At 51.4% G+C, this 22949-nt stretch overlaps 1 protein-coding gene across 2 annotated transcripts in view; it reads right to left on the bottom strand.

The window, feature by feature from the left end:
- ZNF423 (zinc finger protein 423) overlaps positions 1–22949 on the bottom strand; it is a 370410-nt gene that overhangs the window by 224495 nt on the left and 122966 nt on the right. For both annotated transcript variants that reach the window (XM_021094227.1, XM_021094223.1), the window contains exon 3: positions 21898–22098. In XM_021094227.1, the coding sequence (XP_020949886.1) occupies positions 21898–21994 (97 nt within the window). In that variant the 5' untranslated portion in view covers positions 21995–22098. The remainder of the gene's footprint in view (positions 1–21897; positions 22099–22949) is intronic.

Below are 22949 nucleotides of genomic sequence, written 5' to 3'. Positions count from 1 at the left end.
ATCCTAACGTCCTTGCCATTTAAAGTAGGGTCCCCGGATTGGCAGCATCTCCATCCCCTGGGAGCTGGGAACAAATTCAGAAACTCAGGCCCACTCCCTCCCAGACCTGCAAAATTATAACCTACACTTGCACAAGATCCCAAGTGATCCATGTGCACTTCAAAGTTAGAAATGCATCGCCTGAAGCCAATTCCAGGTCAACCTGTGGGGCACTTTCTGTTCAAACCCCCCACCCCAGGCGACAGTTGGCAAGGGTGCTCTGTCTACCTGGCACTTCTGATTCCCTGGCCCCATGTTTCCTGCATCCCTAGTGAGAGAAGACACAGCATCCTCATGAAGAGCAGACCAGATGGCCCAGGACAGGTGGGGGGCTCTTTTCTCCCTACTCGGCTCAAAGGTGGGGAAACAAGACAGAGAATCCCCATAGCGACTCAAATACATGTCAGCCTTAAGAGCCCACTTGAGGAAGATCCCCATTTATGCCCCAGGTGAGTCGCGGGGTGACACATGTTGGTACAAAGGCATTCTTTTTGTTATTCCCAAGGGGTCTGCCAGCCCAAGAGGACCCCAGAATGAGCATAAAACAAGGGGCTGGAATGTCTTGTTCAGAACCACACCACCAGCTGCCCCCACCCCTCAGGCTTAACTGGGGCCACTTCGGAGTCTTGACCCGAATCTAATTTCATGCCTACTCTCCCCAGTGGACCCTAAGCTTCTGGGGAAGCTGGAATCTGAAACTTTTCTGTGAACACCCCTAACTAATCTGCCACAGTATGTAAGTACCAGGGTGATGGTTGGAATGAGAGTCGATGGGAGGGCATGGGATGGGATGGAATGGAAGGGAATGGTGTGGGAGAAAATTTGGGGAGTTCTCACCGTGGCGCAGTGAGATCGGCTGCATCTCTGGAGCCCTGGCACACAGGTTGGATCCCCAGCCTGGCACAGTGGGTTAAGGATCCGGCGTTGCCATAAGTTGCAACTATGGCTGGGATCTCATCTCTGGCCCAGGAACTCCATATGCCATGGGGAGGCCAAAAGAGGAAAGAAGGAAAGAGGGAAGAAGGTAGGGAGGAAAGAAGGAGGGAAGGGAGGAAGGGAAGGGAAGGGAAAGGAAAGAAAGGAAGGAAGGAAGGAAGGAAGGAAGGAAGGAAGGAAGGAAGAAAGAAAGAAAGAAAGAAAGAAAGAAAGAAAGAAAGAAAGAAAGAAAGAAAGAAAAGAAAGAAAGAAAAGAAAGAAAGAAAGAAAAGAAAGAAAGAAAAGAAAGAAAGAAAGAAAAGAAAAAGAAAGAAAGAAAGAAAGAAAGGAAGGAAGGAAGAAAGGAAGGAAGGAAGGAAGAAAGGAAGGAAGGAAGAAAGAAAGGAAGAGAAAGAAAGAAAGAAAGAAAGAAAGAAAGAAAGAAAGAAAGAAAGAAAAGAAAGAAAGGAAAGAAAGAAAGAAAGAAAAGAAAGAAAGAAAGAAAGAAAAGAAAGAAAGGAAAGAAAGAAAGAAAAGAAAGAAAGAAAAGAAAAAGAAAGAAAGAAAGGAAGGAAGAAAGAAAGGAAGAGAAAGAAAGAAAGAAAGAAAGAAAGAAAGAAAGAAAGAAAGAAAGAAAGAAAGAAAGAAAGAAAAAGAAAGGAAGGAAGGAAGAAAAGGAGGAAGAAAGAAAGGGAAACTTGAGGCCCAGCAATGCCCCTTTCTCTCTACCAACTATGGAAAAAGTGCTTCTACAGGGAGATGCAGAAAAATGTTTACTACCGCAAACCATCGGCAACAACCTAAATGCCCATCCTAGACTGGAAACAACCATCGTTCACCCGTGCTATTGCATACAACGCCACACAGCCGTTAATAAAGAATACGGAAGATCCATACGCCAGCACGGAAAACCCTCCAAGGCATAGTCCTGTGTGAAATAAATAAATAAATAAGTCGCAGGATGATAGGCCCAATACGGTATCATTTATTTTTTTAATCAAAAATCAATACAACATTGTTTCTAAGGATACACATACGCCGTATTTCACGGAACCGAAGAAACCACAGGTTGTAAAATGACCCATTATTTTATGGACCACTAGAAAAGCAAAACAAAAACCATTATCCATGAAACCCTGACAAGCCACGAGTTGTGAGATTCCTCTCGATTTCAGAGATGTTAAAGTGTGTCTTAGCATCTCTGAAACATCATCTTAGGTCAGTCTCAGTAGAAGGTCTGCAAGCAGGAAAACCCAAAGGGTGACTGCAATTCACCTGGGGGCCGGGTGGGGACAGGGCAGGAAGAAGGAGACTTAGCCTGATCTGTAGCTTTAACATTTGTTATGTATTTATTTGTCTTTTTAGGGCCGCAGGTGTGGTATAGGGAAGTTCCCAGGCTAGGGGTAGAATCAGAGCTGCAGCTGCCAGTCTACACCACAGCCACAGCCACAGCCACAGCAACACCAGATCTGAGCCATGTCTGTGACCTACACCACAGCTCATGGCAATGCCGGATCCTTAGCCCACTGAGCAAGGCCAGGGATCGAACCCGTGTCCTCATGGATACTAGTAGGGTTCGTTACCGCTGAGCCACAACGGGAACTCCTGCGCCTTTGAAATGTTCACAAATGGAACACATTTAATGTGTTCGTGATATGTAAACATGTCTAAAATTCTTTTTTAAATAAAAAGTGACGGAAAGCCTCATCCACCCTCACTCAGAAGTGAAGCAATGCTAATGGTACTGGAGCTGGACCCGTGCATGAGTCATCGGGGACACTGGGACTTTCCACCCCGATAAGCCAGGGTGGGGCTTGGCTGGATGGGCGAAGGGGGTGCTGCACTGCTTTGTGGAGAGAAAGAAGCGCCTAGGAATGGCCGGTGGGGAAAGTGTCACGGGAAAAAGAAACAGCAGGAAGGGGACTGGATGTGGGGAAACGAACGCGTCATCAACTGCTCAGAGACTAACATCAGGGCTACCTGGGGGCCCGGGCTTGTCCCCCGAAACGCCTCCTTCCTCCACCCTGGCTGCTCTCTGCAAAAGCAGTTTGGAAAGTCATAACACCATCCTGAATGCATCACTCACAAGGGATCACCTCCGACTCAAGCTTCTAATTCCGCCTTAATATCCAATTCCGTGTGGCAGGGAGAGCTGAACCTCGGCCTGCAGCAGCCGCGTCACCTTGCCCTGCGCACAAATAAAAATAGCTTTGGTGCTCAGAGCCCAGGTTTCCTGGCCTTATCCTCTGGGGTCCCAGGAGCGGCGCAGGCGGCGGATGGAAACCACGTGCGATATAAATAAATAATGAACAAAGAGGCTCCTCAGAAGCATCCTTGACCTTCCCGCTTTCCTTGACTTCTCCCCTGCCATTGTCCCCAGTGAAGCCGTAAATGGAATGACACCGTCGCGGGCGGCAACGGCCGCAGAGTGCCCGCCTTGCCAATTTCTCCAGTACTTAAGCAGTAAGCGGCATCCGTCAGAATGATAACCAAGTCGATTCTCCGTCTATGCAAATAACAAAGTTTGGGCAGCTCGGGAGGTGATCGGAACAGCTACACCTGCCAGACGGGCCCTGCGTCTGACAGATTTGCCCCTCTGCTCCTCTGAATCTGTGGCATTACAGGGCAAGATCGCATCGCTGACTAGCCCCACGTCCTGCAAAACGGGAAAATCAAAAGCCAAAACCCCACGGCAACCTGCCAAGGCCCCAGGCTCCAAGACAAACGTGTGGCTGGTGCTCCCCCAAACAAAGCCACACCGGAAACTTCCTCTTTGACAAATGGCGGGGAGGGGGTGTAATCTCCAAAATCTGGCTTCACAGGAGCATCTAAGCCAGTCCCTGGAGCAGGGGTGATGCAAATGACGTTAGTCTTTATCCCCTCCAGACCCAGCCTCCACCTCTGCCACCCGCTCTGTGCCCCAGAGAGGAAGACCAGCCTCCTTTGCTTTGGGAGCCTGTTGGGCTTGGCTGATGGTCCAGCAGGAACTGGAGGCTGGGAGCGGCAGAGTCCGGATTATTTATCCCCCCTGTGAACTCACAGGGCGTGGGCCACCTCCTGCAGGGCAGCCTATCCTCCAGCTGCTCTCTCCTGGTCTCCCCAGCCTCACTAGGTCCTCCGAGGTCCCCAATATTCTCCCATCCCTGCTGGCTTCCCTTCTCCCTGCTCAACACCACAGCAGCCCTCTGTCACATGCTCCTCCATCGTCCTGGTGGGGCATGCCATCTGTCTTCTGGGGGAACCGTGACTAAGAGGGTAGCCTTTAAACATGTTTTAATACGCCTATAAGGTGTTGGTTAAGACCGTGATAAGGAGAGGTCCAAGGATGCCACGTGAGATAACAGCATCCGGGAGAGTGGTGAGAGACTGAAAAAAAAAACAAAATAATGCCATTTGCAGCAACATGGATGGAACTAGAGATTCTCATACTAAGTGAAGTAAATCAGAAAGAGAAAGACAAATACCATATGATAGCACTTTTATCTGGAATCTAATATATGACACAGATGAACCTTTCCACAGAAAAGAAATTCAGGGACTTGGAGAACAGACTTGTGGTGGCCCAGGGGGAGGGGGAGGGAGAGGGATGCCCTGGGAGCTTGGGCTTCATAGGTGCATTTGGAGTGGCTAAGCAAGGAGATCCGGCTGTATAGCACTGGGAACTATCTCTAGTCACTTGTGACGGAGCAGGATGGAGGATAATGTGAGACAAAGAATGTATGTATGTAGTGTGACTGAGTCACTTTGCTGTACAGCAGAAAACTGACAGAACACTGTAAACCAACTATAATGGAAAAAAATTAAAATCATTAAAAAAAAAAATCAGTGATGAGACAAGCGGTCCATGGTGAAGGCTATCAGAGGCCAAAGCCTTCTCCATTCCTCACTCCCCGGTGCCCGGGTCCCCAGCCCCCACCCTCTGTGACCTGGCTGCCCCAGTGTCAGTGGCCACTGCCGTCTCCCTGCATTTCTGCCACTCCTTCCACAGGGAAAACATGAGACACGATCCCTTTTAACCGCCCCTCCTCAGGCCTCCTATTTGCCGCTGCATCAGGGCTCCTCAAATCTCAGCCCCTGCTGCCTTAGGACCTTGCCACGCTCTGCACACCTGCTCTCTCCCCTCGGGGACCATGGGGTCCCAGAGAGGAACCTCCCTGCACTTATCCACCCCGTGTGCATCCCAGCATTTATCTACTTACCTCGTCATTACCTCTCCTCTGCAGAAAAGCCTCCTGGGGGCCGGGATCCGCTATGTCCCCGACACCTAGCCAGGGCCTGTTAGTCGGGACTTCATAGCAAACTGAGGGTCCAGGATGTAAAATGTCCCTTTCCCCTGGAGAAGCAGAAGGCACCCTTTGACATGTTCCATGGTCCCAGGAAGCAGGTGGGAAGAGCCACGTCTGGGGCAGGAAGGGAGGGGAGGCTTGGCGGTACTGGAGAGGAAGGAGGTTTCTCTTCAGACCCGAGGAGACGTGCCCCCGAGAGTGCTTCGTCCTCGACCACCCGACGGACTGACCAGTGGAACAACTGAACAGCACCTGGGTCACTTCCAACAAATCACTCCGTAAATATTTCCCAAGCGCCTGCTGTGTGGCAGGCCCTTACGCTAGGTCAGGTACAGGCATGAAAAAGAGCAGGGCGCTGTCCTCAAGGATCACTTCCCAGGAGCAAAGGCAATAATCCCAAAGCAAATCAAGAAGAAAATGTGAAATAAGGAGAGCGCCTTGAAGGAAATCAAATGGGATGATTTCATTGAGAACAAAGGAGAGCGACTTTTAGCTGGCGGGGGGTGGGGGGTGGTTTAAAGGGGGCCACTCTGGGTAGGTGACCTTGGAGCTGAAACCCAAAAGGGAGTGCAGGTGCCTCCGGGTGGAGGGGAGAGCGGTGCAAAGGCCCTGGGGTGGGAAAAGGCATGGCTTCTCCGAGGCTCAAGAGGAGAAGCTGAGCAGGAGGAGGATGCCTGAGAGAGGCGGGACCAGGTCTGCGGGATGGATTCATGCTAAGGGCAGCAGGAAAGAAGCGCAGGCTGTAGCTGCCCTCGGGAAGGCGCCAGGAAGAGGCTGGGAGGCCACAGGCAGATGCCAACCATCTCCCCCTCCTGGCTCCCCTCGGCCCGCCCCTCAGCCTCCCGCCTCCTCAGCACTCAGCCTTACCTGCTCTCAGAGGGGTCTGACCTCACCCATCCCTCAGAAGCGCTGACACTCGCACCCAATCACTTGGTGAGGCCAAGACTGCTTCCAGCACCCGAGATGGTGGGGGTGGAGGGAGGGGCCAGGGTGCGAGTGCTCCCCACAGCCAGCCACCATCCCCCACCTGTCCAGCGGCCTCACAGCCCTGGTCTTCCCAGATGCTCCCCGGCCCCCCAAAGAGCAATGACGTCATTTCCAAAGGCAGCCAAATTCTAGCCAGTCAACTCCAAAATAAAACTGTTTAACACAAAATGAAGCATTTTATAATCCCCTGTACATTTTTTCCCTGAACTGGCACACACGGTGTTGAAAACCACTGCCAAAATGCTCAACCAATAGCTTCGCTTTATTTTCCACCAGTGCCAGAGTTAAATTTCAGATTTCCTTGCTCTTTTCCTGTCCCGAAGCCCCGGTGTCTCCCCTGAGCCTCTGCCACAGCACCACAGCGGTTTCTCCCACCCCCTGCCATGCCACCTACTCGGCCTGGCGAGGCCAGGGGGTGCAGAGCCCGGAGAGAGGAAGGCTGGTCCCCTGCTGGCTGCACTCCTTGAACTGCATGCCCCAGCCAGCAGGAGATAAATTTGGTTGGTTTCTCATTTTGTTTGGGAATGTTCTTTATTTTTCTGTGTGAGGGTGTCCTCCTAGGGTTGCCAATCATAGGGTCTTTGGGGTTCAGAGGAATCTGAAAAATAGACCAGAGCCAGCCCCTTGACACCCCACCCCCCCACACCCCCAACCTTCACATCTCGCTCCCTGCTGTCATCTGACGTGTTCATCTCCAGGCTTTCACGTATTTATTGTTTTTCCTTCTCGGCTGCACCTGCAGCATAGGAAGCTCCCAGGCCAGAGATCACACTCAGGCCACGGCAGTGATACAGCCAGACCCTTAACCCACTGTGCCCCAGGAGAATTCCCATCTCCAGTTTTTTAAAGGCTCTTGCCACCAGGAAGTTGCTCCTTATATGTGAGCCGGAATGGGTGTCTTGGGGCTTCTAGCATTGGTCATAGTTCTGTCCCCCCAAGTACCAAGATTGGGGAAGAGAGGGCTTGAGGTATGTCACCCCCACTGCCATGGCACACAGAGTAGTCTCTCCATTAATATATCTTATCCAGAGGTGACAGTACAGATAGCAACCACCGGATCATCATCCCAGGAACAGACACCAGCTCTACGGGTGGGACTGGCCAAGCAACTCCCTAACCCTGAGGTCACATCTCCTGTTCTGGGATCTTTGCTGCCTGGGATTAAATGGCCCAAGCTCCTTCTCTCTTTGCACTGCTTCTGCCTGACAGGATCCAGTCTCCCTTCTTCTGCAAACAGCACCCTGATTTCCTCTGGGGAACATCTCTGGGTCTGCCATCAGAGCACCTGACTTAGCCTGAGCCAAAAGCCAATACGGCATTTATCAGAGTCAGAAGCTGCAAGAAGACTGGGTCCTAAGGCTTTTGCCAGAGTTCCTGATTCAACCGTACCTGAAGCTCATTCCACTTCTGGTATCTCTATTTTCAAGAGCCAACAAATCCCCCTACTTGGTTTAAGCAAATCAGAGTTGGGTTTTCTGATACTGGCCACCAAGAATCCTAACTTCCCAATGAAAAGCATGACTTCCAGCCTTCCCCTTCTCCATCTTCCCCTGGACTGCACGCTCTTATTGTGATCTTTCCAGCAACACATGGAACAGAGCAACTGTCTCCTCATCCTGCTTTGCTGACACGGCCTCTGAGGACATTAACTACTTTGGGGATGAACCGGCTATTTGCCCTCCCCACACACACCGCTCACATGGGCCTTGGCCACACCCGAGTGACACCCCAGAGGGCACCGATTGGCCCTGTAGAACAAAAAAAGTACAAACAAATCAGTCTAAGATCTTCTGGCCAAAGTCAGTGAGAGCTAGGTGTTTGCAAAGTGCAAGCTCCAGACAGGCAAGAAGGGCTGCCCATGTCACTCACTGCTTGCTCTACCCCTCGTGTCAAGACCAGTTCCTGGCTCAAAGGAGGTGCTTAAAAATTATTTTGTGAATGAATGAATGAATGAATACACGTCAGGGCTGCTATGGTCCTAACATATTTCTCCTTTTTTTTTTTCTTTTTTTTTTTTTTTGACTGCACCTGCAGCATATGGAGGTTCCCAGGCTAGAGGTCCAATTGGAACTGAAGCTGCTGATCTATGCCACAGATCTGAGCCACGTGTGTGACCTACACAGCACCCCTCACAGCAATACCAGATCCTTAACCCACTGAGTGAGGCCGGGGATCGAGTCCGCGTCCTCATGGATACTAGTTGGTTTTGTTACCGCTGAGCCACGACAGGAACTCCCATATTTTTCCTTTGACGGGTCGTTTGCTTTGTTCTTTTGGGTGCCAGAGTCACGGACTAAGGGGCACATGAATAGGTCATCAAGAGTTTATAATAAAGGACTTTACTAGAACACTTCCCCTCTAGTTGTCTCTTTTACCCCAAAACGAGGTCAGGATCCAGCTGGAGGCTATTCCTATCTCCACCGACAGATACTTCTCAAAGCCTTTTCAAACCTCAAATTGGACATCACCGAGATTGATTACTCAGAGAACACAATTTTCAGATCTTTATGCCCACCAGGATCTGGAATTAGCACTCGCACCTCCAGGAGAAAAGCACCAGGGCCCCTCCGAGGCGCTCTGGTCTTTGTGTATCCTGACCATCAGAGAGAAAGGCGATAAGAAGGGGCAAGGCGTGCTGGCTGATGAAATTGCAGGTCTTGATGGGGAAGCTACGACTCTTGACAAAAGCTCCGCAACCGGCCCCAAGTTTGCTCGGTGACACTGAGGTTTCGGAGCTGTGCGGGTCCACACCGAGAGGAAAAAAACACAATACTGAAAAACCTACAGAATAAAGGAAGTATCTTGTCCCTGGGGCTCTGGACCACTTTGGCAGCATCCTTCCTGCCTCCTGACACTGGTGGACGAGAAGACTTTGGGTAACCCTGGGTTTCCCCAGACACAGCTGCAGATTAGAGATGCCCAGCAGACCGATGTCACAGCTGCCTCTCCACACCATCTAACGGACCCAGTGGCCACCCGGCCTCTCTCCGGCCTGGCACAAGTCCTGCACACGGTGTCCCAGGAGGCCCAGCAGCCGGCAATGCCACCAGGGTGTGACCCACCTCTCTCCCAGGACCTGCCCTCAAAGGACAACAAGGTAGAGGTTTGGGGGAGGGAGCATGAGCTGGCTTCCGTGGGACCCCCAAAGAGGGGGCACACCTTCCACCAAGTTTGTAAGAGTTCAAGGGCCAAAGTCACTCCACCAGATGAAGCCAACGAAGAAAAAGTCCCGTCCCAACGGCACGAGGTTTGTGCATCTAAAGACCTCAGCCGTGGCCAGCTTAGCAGGTGCGGCCCCAGAGACAGCCAGTGAGCCAGGCAGGAGCTGCGGGGAGGACCACCCATCAGGGAACATGTGGGTGACTGACAGCCGGCCCCTGGGGTCTGCCCTGCCTCCTAGGAACTATGTGGACTTAGTTCACATGGCTCGTGTGGACACCTGCTCTAAAAGCCACTCTCAGGCTTTCCTCCTCTCTCTGGCTCAGCAGTCCCTTTGGTGACACTGGCGGGGGGGTGGGGATGGGGGCACCGGCTCTGCCACCACCTCCCTGTGTGACCCTGGACAAGTCCCCTTCGCTACAGAGTTCGGCCCAGTCAGTGCTTCCAGGCTCCTGGGGGGCTTCAGAGAGGTTGGAAGGGATTGGGGGGTGGGTAGGAGGAGCTCAGAATCTCCCAAACCTCTTCAGCACCTCGCTCTGCACTCATCTTTTTTAGATACTGTCTGCATTTGAGTACGAGAGCTTGCGAATGAGGTTGGAAACCACCACGCTGGTTGAGCTTTGAGGAAGCTGCCTCCCCTAAAGTTTTAGGATGAGATACCGCGATCCTATCAAAGGCAACGCGAATGGACTTGATCGTTAGTGCCTGTCAAGCTGGCGTTTGATTAAACTATTTTACTCCCTCATATATGCCTGCATTTAATTCCCTCCTGCTAAAAAAGACATCCAAGAGTTCCCATTGTGGTGCTGCAGGTTAAGGATCCACGATGTCTCTGCAGCAGCACGGGTTCAATCCCCGGCCTGACACAGTGGGTTAAGGGGTGTGACCACAGCTGCAAGCAGAGGTCACAGCTGCGGCTCACATTTGATCCCTGGCCTGGGAACTTTCACATGCCATGGGTGCGGGGGGGAAAAAAAAAAAAGATGACATCTATGTTTCCTGGCCACGATCCTGGGGAGCCCCTCCCCAGTCCTCAGTCTCAGGATCTGTAGGGAGCCGCCCTGACCTCCCACCCCCCAACATGGGGCCAAGCTATAGGCGTACCTGTCCCCTCAGGCCACAGTGATGCCTTCAAGGGTGAGCCTCAGTCATGGCTGCACCACTAGGCGTCAAGCTCAGGACCCGGGTCTTGGCAATGCAGAAGAGGCTGCTCTTTCTCCTGACAGTCAAGCGGGTGGGAGCCCAGAGGCACTAGGACACCTCTGCCGCTGCACCTGTAGGGTTTGTGGAGACACCCTTGGGGGGCGTCTTTGGGGACCATGCTTGAAGCCAGCCTTACTTCTCCGTTCCTTGAGCCAATGAATCTGCTTTTTTTCTGCTTGTAGTTTGAGTGGAGTCTTTATGCAGATAGCACGCTAACTGAGGACTATGTACCAGGCAGCCAAAAGGATCATGGTAATTTCATCATTCAGCTACATTATATACCCCTTATTGAACACCCCCCCCACACACACAGGCACTCTCGCGCGCACACACACATGCACACACGCAGCCCTAGCCATATAGCAGGAATGGCATCGCTGCTGACTGATGTGACATGTACCCCCAGGAATCTACACTGCAATGGACAACATCAGGCCCGCACCCAGGCCACACCAGGAATATACATGCGACCAGCCTGAGAGCCACCATGGCCTGGGTTTTCTTTCCCCCCACCCAGGACCCTGAGGTCCTGCTGGGTGTACATTCTGGGACGCTCTGGCTGCTGCGGAAAGGTGCAGAAACCCGGGTCCAGCCTGGGAAGAACATCGCGGCCCCCTCCACTCCCCCAGGGCAGCCCCAGGGCAGCCCCAGGGTCCCCCCGCGGAGGCTCAGCCCAGGCTGTCTGCAGAGGACACATTCCCGCTCTGGCCACCTTCGAGTAGAATGATCCAGGAAATCATCATAGTGGCCAAGCTCACCACGTGAAAAAAAGTCAACACTCAACTCTCCTTTGGAGAAGCCTCCGAAACCTGCAGGCACACACAGAGACACTTATTTTCCCTCGGAAACCAAGAGAAAGGTGGCTTCTTGCCACCTTGACCCCTGCCTTCTTTATTGTCAGATCTGGGGTCCAATTTTGGGAGCAACCTCAAGGGCCAACCACGTGTTAGTAGCACTCACCCTACGCAGTGCAGGCAAGGCGGACACATTCTAGAAACCTGCAGGCTTCAAGGGAGGTGAACAGTAACACCGGCATCCGAAAAACACCCCTCCTTAGCACCGCCAGGAGCCACTGTCCCACGCAGCTGGCTGCCATCCCAGGGACCCTCTGATGGGGACCTCGGAGGGCACGGAGCAGGCAATTAAGGGAAGGGTCCACTCTCACCAACAGCCAGGCAGACCCAGGCTGGCCGGTCGCCCACCCTCCCAAATGGCAGGGCGCTGACAGGCCGGCACCTACCGGCAGCATCTTCCCGCAGACTCGTGGTGGGAAGAACTCTATACATTAAAACACCTCTGAAGGCACTGGGGAAGGCAGCTGCTTAAAGGCAACTACAGGCTTCTGCTTGCAAGTCAAAGAATGCTTTCGTGAAGGAAATGCCTTTGCCAATGGGTTAACTTCTCTTTAAATAAGCAGTTCCCAGAGTTCCCATCGTGGCACAGTGGAAACGAACCCAGTGAGGAATCATGAGGTTGCGGGTTCGATCCCTGGCCTCACTCACAGGGTTAAGGATCTGGCACTGTCGTGAGCTGGGGTGTAGGGTGCACACGTGGTTCGGATCCTACGTTGCTGTGGCTGTGGTGTAGGCCAGCAGCTGTAGCTCTGATTCAACCCCTAGCCTGGGAACCTCCATATGCCTCGGGTGTGGCCCTAAAATGCAAAAAATAAATAAATAAAATAAATAAATAAGCAGTGCCCACATCCCCAGAACCCAGAAGGGGCCCAACGCGTAGGACATGCTCGTTAAATATTCATTGAATGAATAAACCATCTCTTCCTTCTCTAACTCCCCCTTATGCATACACATTAATTGAAGGCCTACTGTGTGCCAACACGCTAGAGTCTTCATTTTTGCGATGGCATACCTCAGGGTCCTTCCTCCTTGGCACTTCCACCGTCTACCTTCCTGTGGTCAGCTCTTCCCTCAAGGGGGCTGTAGCCTCCTCCGGCACAAGCTCAATAAACATTTATTGAGCACCTACTATGTGTCCTAGCTGCAGGCAAGGCAACCCTGGGGACAGAGAGGAGACCAGGACCCCAAGCCTTGGCATCAAGGTCATACATCCTCACCAGCACAATGGGCCGAAAAGCATTTCGGTCTGGGCCAATCTGGTGGGTTAAAAGTGGTATTTTTCAGAGTCCCTGTTGTGGCTCAATGGGCTAAGAAACTGACTGGTATCCATGAGGATTCGAGTTCGATCCCTGGCCTCGCTCAGTGGGTTACGAATCTGGCGTTGCCACAAGCATAGGTCCCAGATGTGGCTCGGATCTGGCATTGTTGTGGCTGTGGTGGAGGGCAGCAGCTGCGGCTCCTATTCAACCCCTAGCCTGGGAATTTCACATGCCACAGGTGCTGCCCTAAAAAATAAAAAGTAAAATAAAATAAAAGTGGTGTTTTCCTGTGGTTTAAACTTACAGTTGTCTTATTACAAAGGAGGCTCTGAATCTTCCTGTTTCAGATCCTACTTCAATTTCTTTCTCTGGTTCCATTTCTGTCCTGCGCACATGGAAGGTATTCAAAATATCTAAAGACCAATCGGAACAGGCCCTGGCCTTGGGCAGCCTGGCCTTTGTCCCGCTTTTCTGTTGATTTATCGGGTATTTTCTTAGTGTTAGTAAGAGCTCCGGACACATTGAGGGAAATATCTTTCATCCGTGACGTGCGTCTTCAGTTTGATTTAGCGCCGTTTGGCAATGAAGAGATGTTTTATTTTTATGGAGTTGAGTATTTGTGTCTTTTGTTTTATGGCTTTGGGGGTTAGGGTTATATTTAGAAAAGGCTTCCCCTCTCTGATACTATTATTTTTTTAAAAACGCACTTATCTTTTCTTTCAGTATTTTTAAGTTTTCTTTTTGCATTTAGATTTCTGATCCATTTGAGATTTGTTTGGGTGTTGGGAGGTGGGAGGAATCCAATGCCTTTTTCAGGAGGACCGCCATGCCATCCTAGTCCCAGATACTGGGTGATCCTTCTGTTCTCTGCTGATCCGCAGTGACTCCTTCCTCATACACTTAATTTCCAGCTCCACTCGGGGGTCCACTCCTGGTCTCCTTCCCATAACCACCCCCCATCTGTCCCATCTGCCCAGAATCCTACAGCTTCAGAACCTGTTTCAAAATCTGATCTAATTACTGGCCCTGCCCATCATTCCCCTTTGTGGGAATTTTCCTCCCTATCCTTGCACGTCTATTTTTTCCTTATGATCTTTTTATTTTTTCTTGGGGAGGGGGGAGGGGCTGCACCCACAGCATATGGAGGCTCCCAGGCTCGGGGTCAAATTGGAGCTGTAGTTGCCTGCTTACATGCCAGCCAAAGCAACGCAGGATTCGAGCCACATCTGCCACCTACACTGCAGCTCATGGCAATGCTGGATCCTTAACCCACTGAGAGAGGCCAGGGATTGAACCTGCGTCCTCATGGATACTAGTCAAATTCATTTCTGCTGAGCCATGATGGGAACTTTTTTGGCCACGCCCAAGGCATGTAGAAGTTCCCAGGCCAGGGATCAAACCCAAGCCACAGCAGTAACCCAAGCCACAGCAGGGACAATACTGTGCCCTTAACTGCTAGGCCACCAGGGAACTCCTCCTTACAAACTTTAGAACCGGCTCATGCACTTCTAAATAAATCCTATTGTTATTTTCACTGGCGAAAAATACTGGGTTAATGTCAGAGAAATTGGTGTATTAAACAGTGATAGTGAATCTTTCCACCCAAGAATAAGGTCTGCCTTTTCCTTTATTCAAGCCTGTCCCCTGGCAGTTGATTCTGCTGCGGGTCCGCTATGAACATTTGAAATTTGCTCCCTGGGTTTGTTCCTGGTCCTATATATTCTGTGGCTAATGTAAGCGGGATTCTTTCTTGCTCCACGTTTTCTGACCGGATGCTGTTTGCATGCAGGAAAGCTCTCGATGCGGGGGTATTAATTGTGCTCAAGCCCCCGGGCTTTTTGCACTGCGAGACTCCGGCTGACACCGAGGCGCTGTGCACGCTCCCCACGGGCAGAAGGAACTCGCGCCCTGCACCTGTGCACTTGGCAGCGCATCGCCCAGTGGCTGGCCCGCGCCCACTCCGGTTTGCCCAAGTGGAAACAGTACGAGGGGCGCCCCAAGCGATAAGGGAGGGAGGGGCCCCACCCACCCACGCTGGTGGAGGAAGAAAGGGTCTGAGCCGGCACACAAAGGCAAGCTCTGGCCAGCCGGCAGGCAGGAACGAGGCTGGCAGAGGTGCCAGCCTCCACACAGCCCCAGCCCTGTAATTAGGGCCCACAGGTCACTCTGGACACAGCTGAACAAACCAGGGTGTAATTAACTTTCCACCCGGCTTTTTACACAGCAGCGTTTCACCTTCGCCAGAAAAGGAAGGTCTGCCTTTCCTAGAGGGCTGGGGAAACACTCCTTGGCCCCAATCCTCAGGAAAGGGGGGCTGTGGGGGGCTGGGGAGCAGCAAAATTGACCCACGGGAAGCACCTTTTTTGCTGTTGCTATTTGAACAAATCCCCCCCTTCCCTTTTTTAAAGTTGAGCTGTGTCTCACTGCCCCCCACCTGTGTTCTCAGCACGAGCTGTTCAGATCTTGAATCTTAGCTCTAGCTCTGGAAACTTGAGCCAGGTTCCCTAACTCCGAGCCTCAGTTGTCCAATATGTAAAATGGGGAGAAATGATGAAAAACAGGACCTCCCCACCAGGATTGTTGTGAAAACAAGGTGAGATCATCCCTTCATGCAGCAAGCATGTATTAAGCACCACTGTGTGCCAGATGCTGGGCTAGAACCCACTAGGGGACAAAACAGACATGACTCTTGTCTCTTTTTTTTTTTTTTTTTTTTTCCTTGTCATTTTAGGCCACCCCCATGGCACATGGAAGTTCCCAGGCTAGGGGTCGAATGGGAGCTGTAGCACCCATTCTACACCACAGCCACAGCAACTCAAGAGCTGAGACACATCTGTGACCAACACTGCAGCTCACAGAAACACCTACACTGCAGCTCGCAGCAATGCCAGATCCTTAACCCACTGAGCAAGGCCAGGGATCAAACCCACGTTCTCATGGATGCTAGTCATTTCCAAAGAGCCACAAAGGGAAGTCTGACTCCTGTCTTCAAGAAGCCCGATCGTTGTGGGGGAGATGGTTGATGAACCGTGGAAAACAATCAGAGAATAATTACAGAATCCGGTGAGTGCTGGGGACTGAGTGGGGCCACAGACAGAGCAATTGGGGGTGGAGGTGCTGCCAGGGGGAACGTTCCAGGTGCTCAACATACAAAGTGTCAAGACTGCAGCCCCACCGAGCACCCCTGGAGGGTGGTGGGGACCCCACCTATTTGCAAACATCGGGGCCCCCACCTTGTCCTGAAGGCAATTTCTATTCTGTAGAGCAAGTGCCTGGAACCCAGAGTGAGAAACCTCAGTTTCTCTCTAATTCCATCTGCCTCCCCCGACCCATAACGAGGCTCCAACTCATGCCAGCAGTGCCTTTGGCAAAAAGACCAAGGACCTGCAAAAGCCACCAGACGCTCCAGCCCTGAGGACCCATGGCATTCCGGCACCAATGCATGGCACAGCCCTGCTGGTACTGCTCCTGACACAGGAAAGGCAGGTCTAAAGCATTGCAACAGCCAGATCCAGCGCCCACGTGTCCTCAGGGCCGACATACGTTAGTCTAAATCACAAGGTATCCTTGAAAGGTAGGCTTTGTACCAGGACGCGGTAAAACATTCCACCTGATCCCACACTGAAATCCATGGGTGACCTGGCTCAATGAGCACCTAAAAAATTGGAATCAACCCTCTTGAGCCTGCTTCCACGGTGCCTCAGAAAGTTCCCAGATAAACTTTCTTTTTTCTTCTTTTTTTTTTTTTTTTTTTGCTTTTTAGGGCCACACTTGGGGCATTTGGAAGTTCCCAGGCCAGGGGTCAAGTCAGAGCTACAGCCACAGTCACAACAACCCAGGATATGACCTTCGTCTGCAACTTACACCACAGCTCATGGCAACGCCAGATCCTCACTCCTGCTAAGTGAGGCCAGGGATTGAACCCACATCCTCATGGATCCTAGTCGGGTTCATTTCCACCAAGCCACAAAGGGAAGTCGGACTCCTGTCTTCAGGAAGCCCGATCGCTGTGGGGGAGCCACGAAGGAAACTCCCCAGAGAAACCTTCTAAGGCAGCTGACGTCCTCCTGGCTCCTAGGAAATGATAGAAAATGACCCTGAAACCCCGTATAGGGCCCAGATGTGCTCAGCTAACACTGCACAAGTTGCATCCAGGAAAACTTCAGCTCATTCCCTGTTCCTGATGTTATTTGCCTTGGTGGGACCAGAATTCATGGGGACTTGTTATCACCAGTTCCGACAGCCACCAAATGCTCTGGCCATTTCTCCACTTGTAACCCACAAACAACGCTCCATCAGGCACAAAGAAGCCCCATTACACACCGAGTCAGCCTCTACTACTGACTCGGCTGCAAAAATCCAAATCTACTGGCATACCTGTCTACATTTAATATTTTTATAGTAGGAGTTCCTGTCGTGGCTCAGTGGTTAACAAATCCGACTAGGAATCATGAGGTTGCGAGTTTGATCCCTGGCCTTGCTCAGTGGGTTAAGGATCTGGCGTTGCCGTGAGCTGTGATGTAGGTCGCAGACGAGGCTCGGATCCAGAGTTGCTGTGGCTCTGGCGTAGGCTGGCAGCTGTAGCTCCGATTCAACCCCTAGCCTGGGAACTTCCATATGCTTTGGGAGCAGCCCTAGAAAAGCCAAAAAATATACTAGTATATGGACCTAGTACCAGCCACCCGTGCTTCACAAGCAGGGCTCCCCCCAAAAAAGGATAATGGCGAAGACCATGTTAAAACATGAAATCGACTCAGAAAATGTTCAGGGAGTTCCCTGGGATCCAGTGGTTAGGACCCGCATTTTCAACACAATGGCCCAGGTTCAACCCCTGGTCTGGAAACTGCTATCCACATCAAGCTGCTCCACACGGTGGCCGGGGAAAAAAAAAAAAAAAAAAAAAAAAAGTTCAGTAACAAATGCTGAATCCAAGATGGTAAGTGCCCAAAACTCCAAAGCATGTAAACACTTGTTATCCTGCGAGCAGGGGCTGGAGAGGAATGAGGAGTAATCAAACAGCTGTTGGGGGAGAGGCAACGGCAGAGAGGACGGCATCTTTGCTTGTTTCATTTCGTGTCATAAAAACGAAATGCGTGATGATGCCTTGTGGGTTTAAAGGTCGGTGTCTCTGCAGACATGAAGGAGAGACAGTGAGAGAGACGGAGGGAGAGGAAAAGAGAAAGACGAACAGGTCTTGATGGAGTTGTCTGGAGTTCTTTTTTATTCCCCTCTTTTTCCTTTGCTGCCCGCACTCGCAGCAAACGGAAGTTCCCGGGGCCAGGGATCCAGTCTGCACCGGGGCTGCAACCCACGCCACAGCTGCAGCAATGGCTGGGGATCGAACTGGCACCTCCACAGAAACAAGCCAGATCATTAACCCACTGCACCACAGCAGGAACTCTCTGAGTTATTGTTTTATTCTTTTCTTTTCCTTTTTTTCATTTTTGGCCATCCTGCAGCATATCTCCTGGGCCGGAGATTCCATCCAAGCTGCAGCTGTGACCTATGCTGCAGCTTTGGCAACCCAGATCCTTAACCCACTGGGCTGGGTCCGGGATCAAACCTGTGTGCCAGCGCCCCAGAGACCCCACCAATCCTGTTGTGCCACAGCAGGAACTCCAGTCCTGAGTTCCTGAAATCCACCCTTCAACGGCCCCTCCTGGACCCAGCATTGCCACTCCTGCTGAAGTACATGCAAGAGGGCACCTCTTCTGGAAGACAAAACCTCTGGAAATGAGCATTCTGCAGCGTAGATTCCAGGCTCCGGGGCTGGGGTCTAGAGGCTTTTTTTTAAGGGCCGCACCTATGGCATATAGAAGTTTCCAGGCTAGAGGTCAAATGGGAGCTGCAGCTGCCAGCCTAGGCCATAGCCACAGCAACGTGGGATCCGAGCCTACAGCAACGCCAGATCCTTAACCCACTGAGCGAGGCCGGTTATCGAACTGCATCCTCATGGATACTAGTCGGATTCGTCTCTGCTGAGCCACAACAGGAATTCTTGGGAGGCTTTTTTAAGGATGCCACCACCCCCATTCCAGCAGGAAGCTCCCCCTTCCGCGAAGAACACCCCTGCCACAGAAACTCTCCAGACCCCACACCACCCTCCTGATTCTGATGGCCTAAGGCGGAGCTGCGAGCCACCCCAACTGCCACAGCGCTTGCCTCTGCTAGAGCAGTTAGGACCACATTCGAGATGGCCCCTCTCCACAGGGCCTCTTCCCAACATGCCCACGGCCTGCAAGAGCTGAGCTTCCAGGGGGCACACCTGTTTGGGGGGGGTGCCTCCACATGCCAGGGGCGGAAGCCCTCTGCAGGGGAGGAGGGCTGCTCATACCCAAAGCCAGATGCAGATTGACAGGTGGCGCTGCCCTCAGGCCCCCAACCCTCAACAGCGGGGAGGTCCCACCTGCCCTCAAAACAAGACTCATTTGTTCCCTCGGAAATGTCTGCCAAGCACCCACTTTTCCCTCCAGAAGGACAGCGATGCCTGCTGGCATCATCCCAGTCCTGTCACCTGGTGACCAAGGGTGAGCGTCCAGCAGACCCACGAGGCTGGCCCGGGAGAGCCTGCTGGTACATTTCTGCACCAGTTCCAGACTTGCAAAGTGGAAGCCAATTTTTGAACATCTTACACTAAAGCCCAAGGTATAAAACAAGGCAGACTGGAGGGGGTGTCATAGACCCCTCAGTGGGACAGGCCCCAATACCCACCCCAATAGCCCAGAACTACCTCTGGGGACACAGTTTGGAAACCACTGCACAAGCCAAGGGTTTGGAGGCGCTCTAGGTAGGGACCTGTTTAGAATAATAGGCACACCATTCCCCACGGTGTGTCCTCCGGTCCCTGGATATTGATAAGATGGGGGGGGCGGGGAATACTCCTCATGTATCCTTTCTGTGATGGGGGGACTCGCCCAGACAGGGTCACACCTTTCCTGAGTGGTAATGAATTTCTCAGGGATGCTATTCAGCAAGGTCCTTTCCTGTCCTCTTTCAAGGAATTTCTGACTCCCTTCTACTGCTCCAAGGTTGGGAGATATTCCTGGCTCCCACGTCCCAGTGGAGGTCGTTAGTGGGGTCCTGTCAGGAAGCAAGCAGGGGAATCAGTGGATACCACCAGCATCGATAAGGATGGCTGGAGACCCTGCAAATGGCCCTGCCATGATTTCAGCCCAAGTTGGAAGTCGTGGACAGAAGAGACCACTACTGGGCAGAAAGTGCTGCCCAGGACCGAAGCACAATTAGCTACCATTTCTTATTTCCAATATAGACCCCCACACACAGCCCCCAAATCTCACATCTCCCCTCCTCCATCCAGAAGGACCACCATTCTCAAAAGTGCAGTAAGAGACATGAGAATCTTCTTGATTCTGAAGAGCTGGAGGAAGGAAGAGCCTGGGTGGTGGCAGGGTAAAATCTCACTCCAAGAGCTGCAGAGACTCAACAAAGCATCCCTTGGCTGTGGTCCTAAGGGGCTCTGCTTTAACCACGAGAGAAGGACAGTGTGTTCTCTTACATTTAGAAAATAAAGAGAAGAGCTTTTAATTAGATGATCAATTAACTGATCTTTTTTTTTTTTTTTTTTTTTTTTTGGCTTTTTAGGGCTGCACCTGCGGTGTATGGAGGTTCCCAGGCTAGGGGTCAAGTCAGAGCTGTAGCCGCCGGCCTACACCTCAGCTCACAGCAACACTGGATCGTTAACCCACTGAGCAACACCAGGGATCGAACCGGCAACCTCATGGTGCCCAGTCAGGTTCATTTCCACTGCACCACAACGGGAACTCCCAACTGATCATTTTTAAAGCAAATGACAACATTTCATTCTCTTAGAGTTAGGATTTCACCTCAGTTCTTGGCTAAATCAAAAACCACACAAGCATCTACTGTTTTCGCAGGTAGAATGAGAGTCCATAGCCCAGAGTCCCAGTGAGGTCCCAGCTCCATCACCAAATTGCTATGTGACCTTGGGTAAACAGTCACCTTTCCCTCTCAGTGCCTCAGTATTTCCCCCCAAGAAATGAGAAGACTAGGCCCAGAGGTCCTCTCCAATTCTGATTCAGAGCTTGTAAGTTGGCCGTCACCTCTGCCTGTGATTGATATATCACAAATTCCATATGACTGGGGTTTGGTTTGCTGAATCCCCAAATGTTCAAAACTGTGACAGTCCTCCTGTATCTATTGTTTTTGGTATTGATTCCCTCTAGAGATTGAGAATGAGGACTTGGTTTAGCCAGGGCCGTGTGGGTATGGATGTCACTAGAGGCAAAGTCATAGCAATGTTTCCCAAACACTCAGCTTTCAAAATTCTAAGAAGGCATGAAAGGTAGGTAAAGCAAGAGCTTTGAGTTCCAATCTATCTCCTACCAGCAAATTTCCCCCCAAAACAGGTGCCAGGTCCTCTCCCCACAAACCAGCATCCAAAGGGTTTCATCAACAATCACAATGGAAGGAGATGTCTCAGGACAGCTGTGTAAGGAAAAAAAGATGCTCTGTACTCCTTACTCAGAGCCTGGAAATGTATCAGTCCCTACCCCTGTAGCATGGCTGCCATACTCCAGGGAACACACATGCCCCCATTCCCCCACCCCACACACTCCAGACACACAGACACACATGACTCGTGAACTCTTAAATCGCTCCTATAAACTGTGGCCTTACCCACCTCCTCTGAGGCAGCTGCTAAGCAGAACATGGGCAGAACAGTCAGGTTTAGCAGAAACAGCCCCTTCTCCTACCCAGCAAAGCAGGAGGCCAAATGCAGAGGCGAAACTGGGTCCCCTTCTGCACGGGCTCTTCTTGTCCCATCACAAGCCCTGCCTCGGAGCTCACTCCTTCACGCAGCTTTCCACACTTAAGCTGCTTAACTTTGCACTAATAACCTCTTAATTGCTGGGTTTCCAAAAGGCCTTCCAGAAATCCGGGGTGCAGACCCACCCACTTACGGCCCACATACTGTAGATTGCAGTTTGGGGGAGTAAGGACAGGGCACCCCCACCTAACGACTCCTGCCCGCCGGAAAGCTGTTGCTTTTATTTGTAACTTTATGTAAAAGGGTACTCAAGACACCACAATAAAATGACATTAACTGTAAAATTACATTATTAATTCTTTAATCTCACTTGAGGCTTCAAGCTGTTGCTACGTCCAATTATCCGTATAACCACCTGTCAGAATCCCGGTGCTATTTAGCATTACCTCCAGGACAGCGGTGGGCCCGGTGGTCTGTCAGGTCTGCCAGAGACTCGAAGTCCTGCTGACAGTGATCGCAGGTGTAAATTGACTCATCCTCCATGTCTTCATCGTCCTCATTTCTCTCCTCTTGACTTGTCACGCTGTTCCTGTCTTCCAGCGCACGGCTGGTTTTTCGATCACACTCCGGCTCTCCTTCTAGGCCTCCTGCCAACAGGAAGAATATAGTCCATGTCAGCTGACAGGGTCTTGGGAAAGGATTTTAAAAGCATCACCCCGCATTTATGAAGATACATTTAATTACTCTACCTCCCAGGGTCCATTATTCTTGACACATCTCTGTATATGAATATATGGGCTTTGTGTAGCATGTGGCGCCATAATTCTCAGCTCGATTATTTAATTCTTGGTGCAAATCTTCTAGAGGGATTTCCCCTCATCTTCCCTCTGTGCATGGATGCTGGGGGTCGTGACCCGTCAGGGAGGTGAAAATGCCTTCGCGCTTTGTCTCCTAAAAACTCCATTCTCTTACATACGTCTCTCGAGTTTGCATCAGCTATTCCTAACGCACCTCAACTTTTAATGTCCCCCAAAGCCTTGCAGCTTAGAGCCGGGAGATCTCTTAGCCAGGTTCATCTTCCACACAACTTGCCTCTCAGTGTGGCTCGGCTCTTTGCAAAGATGTCCCGATTCTGGAATCAAGGAAGTGCATGTGTTTGCAGGACCCCAGAGATCCAAATCATTGCCTACAATGCACGTGAGCCCTCACTTATGCCCTGATGTCAGCCTAGACTGTGAGAACCAGTTGCGGAATCATTGGACCAACGTCTTTAGAATAAAATACCTACTCTGCGCTTAGCACTGTGCCGACACGTGGCTAAACTGTGCAAAAAAGTGTTTAAGGATCACAATGATGAGGCCTGGCGTCTGCATAGCGTTCTGTGTTTTTCCAAATACACACCATAGCCTCCTTTCCCAGCCCTACACATCCTAGAGTTAAATGGGGGGGGGGGCCTCCAGCAATCATGTGGTCCAGCCCCCTGCGTGCTTTGTTAGTC

This window comes from Sus scrofa, chromosome 6 (genome assembly GCF_000003025.6).
Source record: "Sus scrofa isolate TJ Tabasco breed Duroc chromosome 6, Sscrofa11.1, whole genome shotgun sequence".
NCBI classification, from domain to species: Eukaryota; Metazoa; Chordata; class Mammalia; order Artiodactyla; family Suidae; genus Sus; species Sus scrofa.
This window is presented reverse-complemented; position numbering and strand designations above follow the sequence as displayed.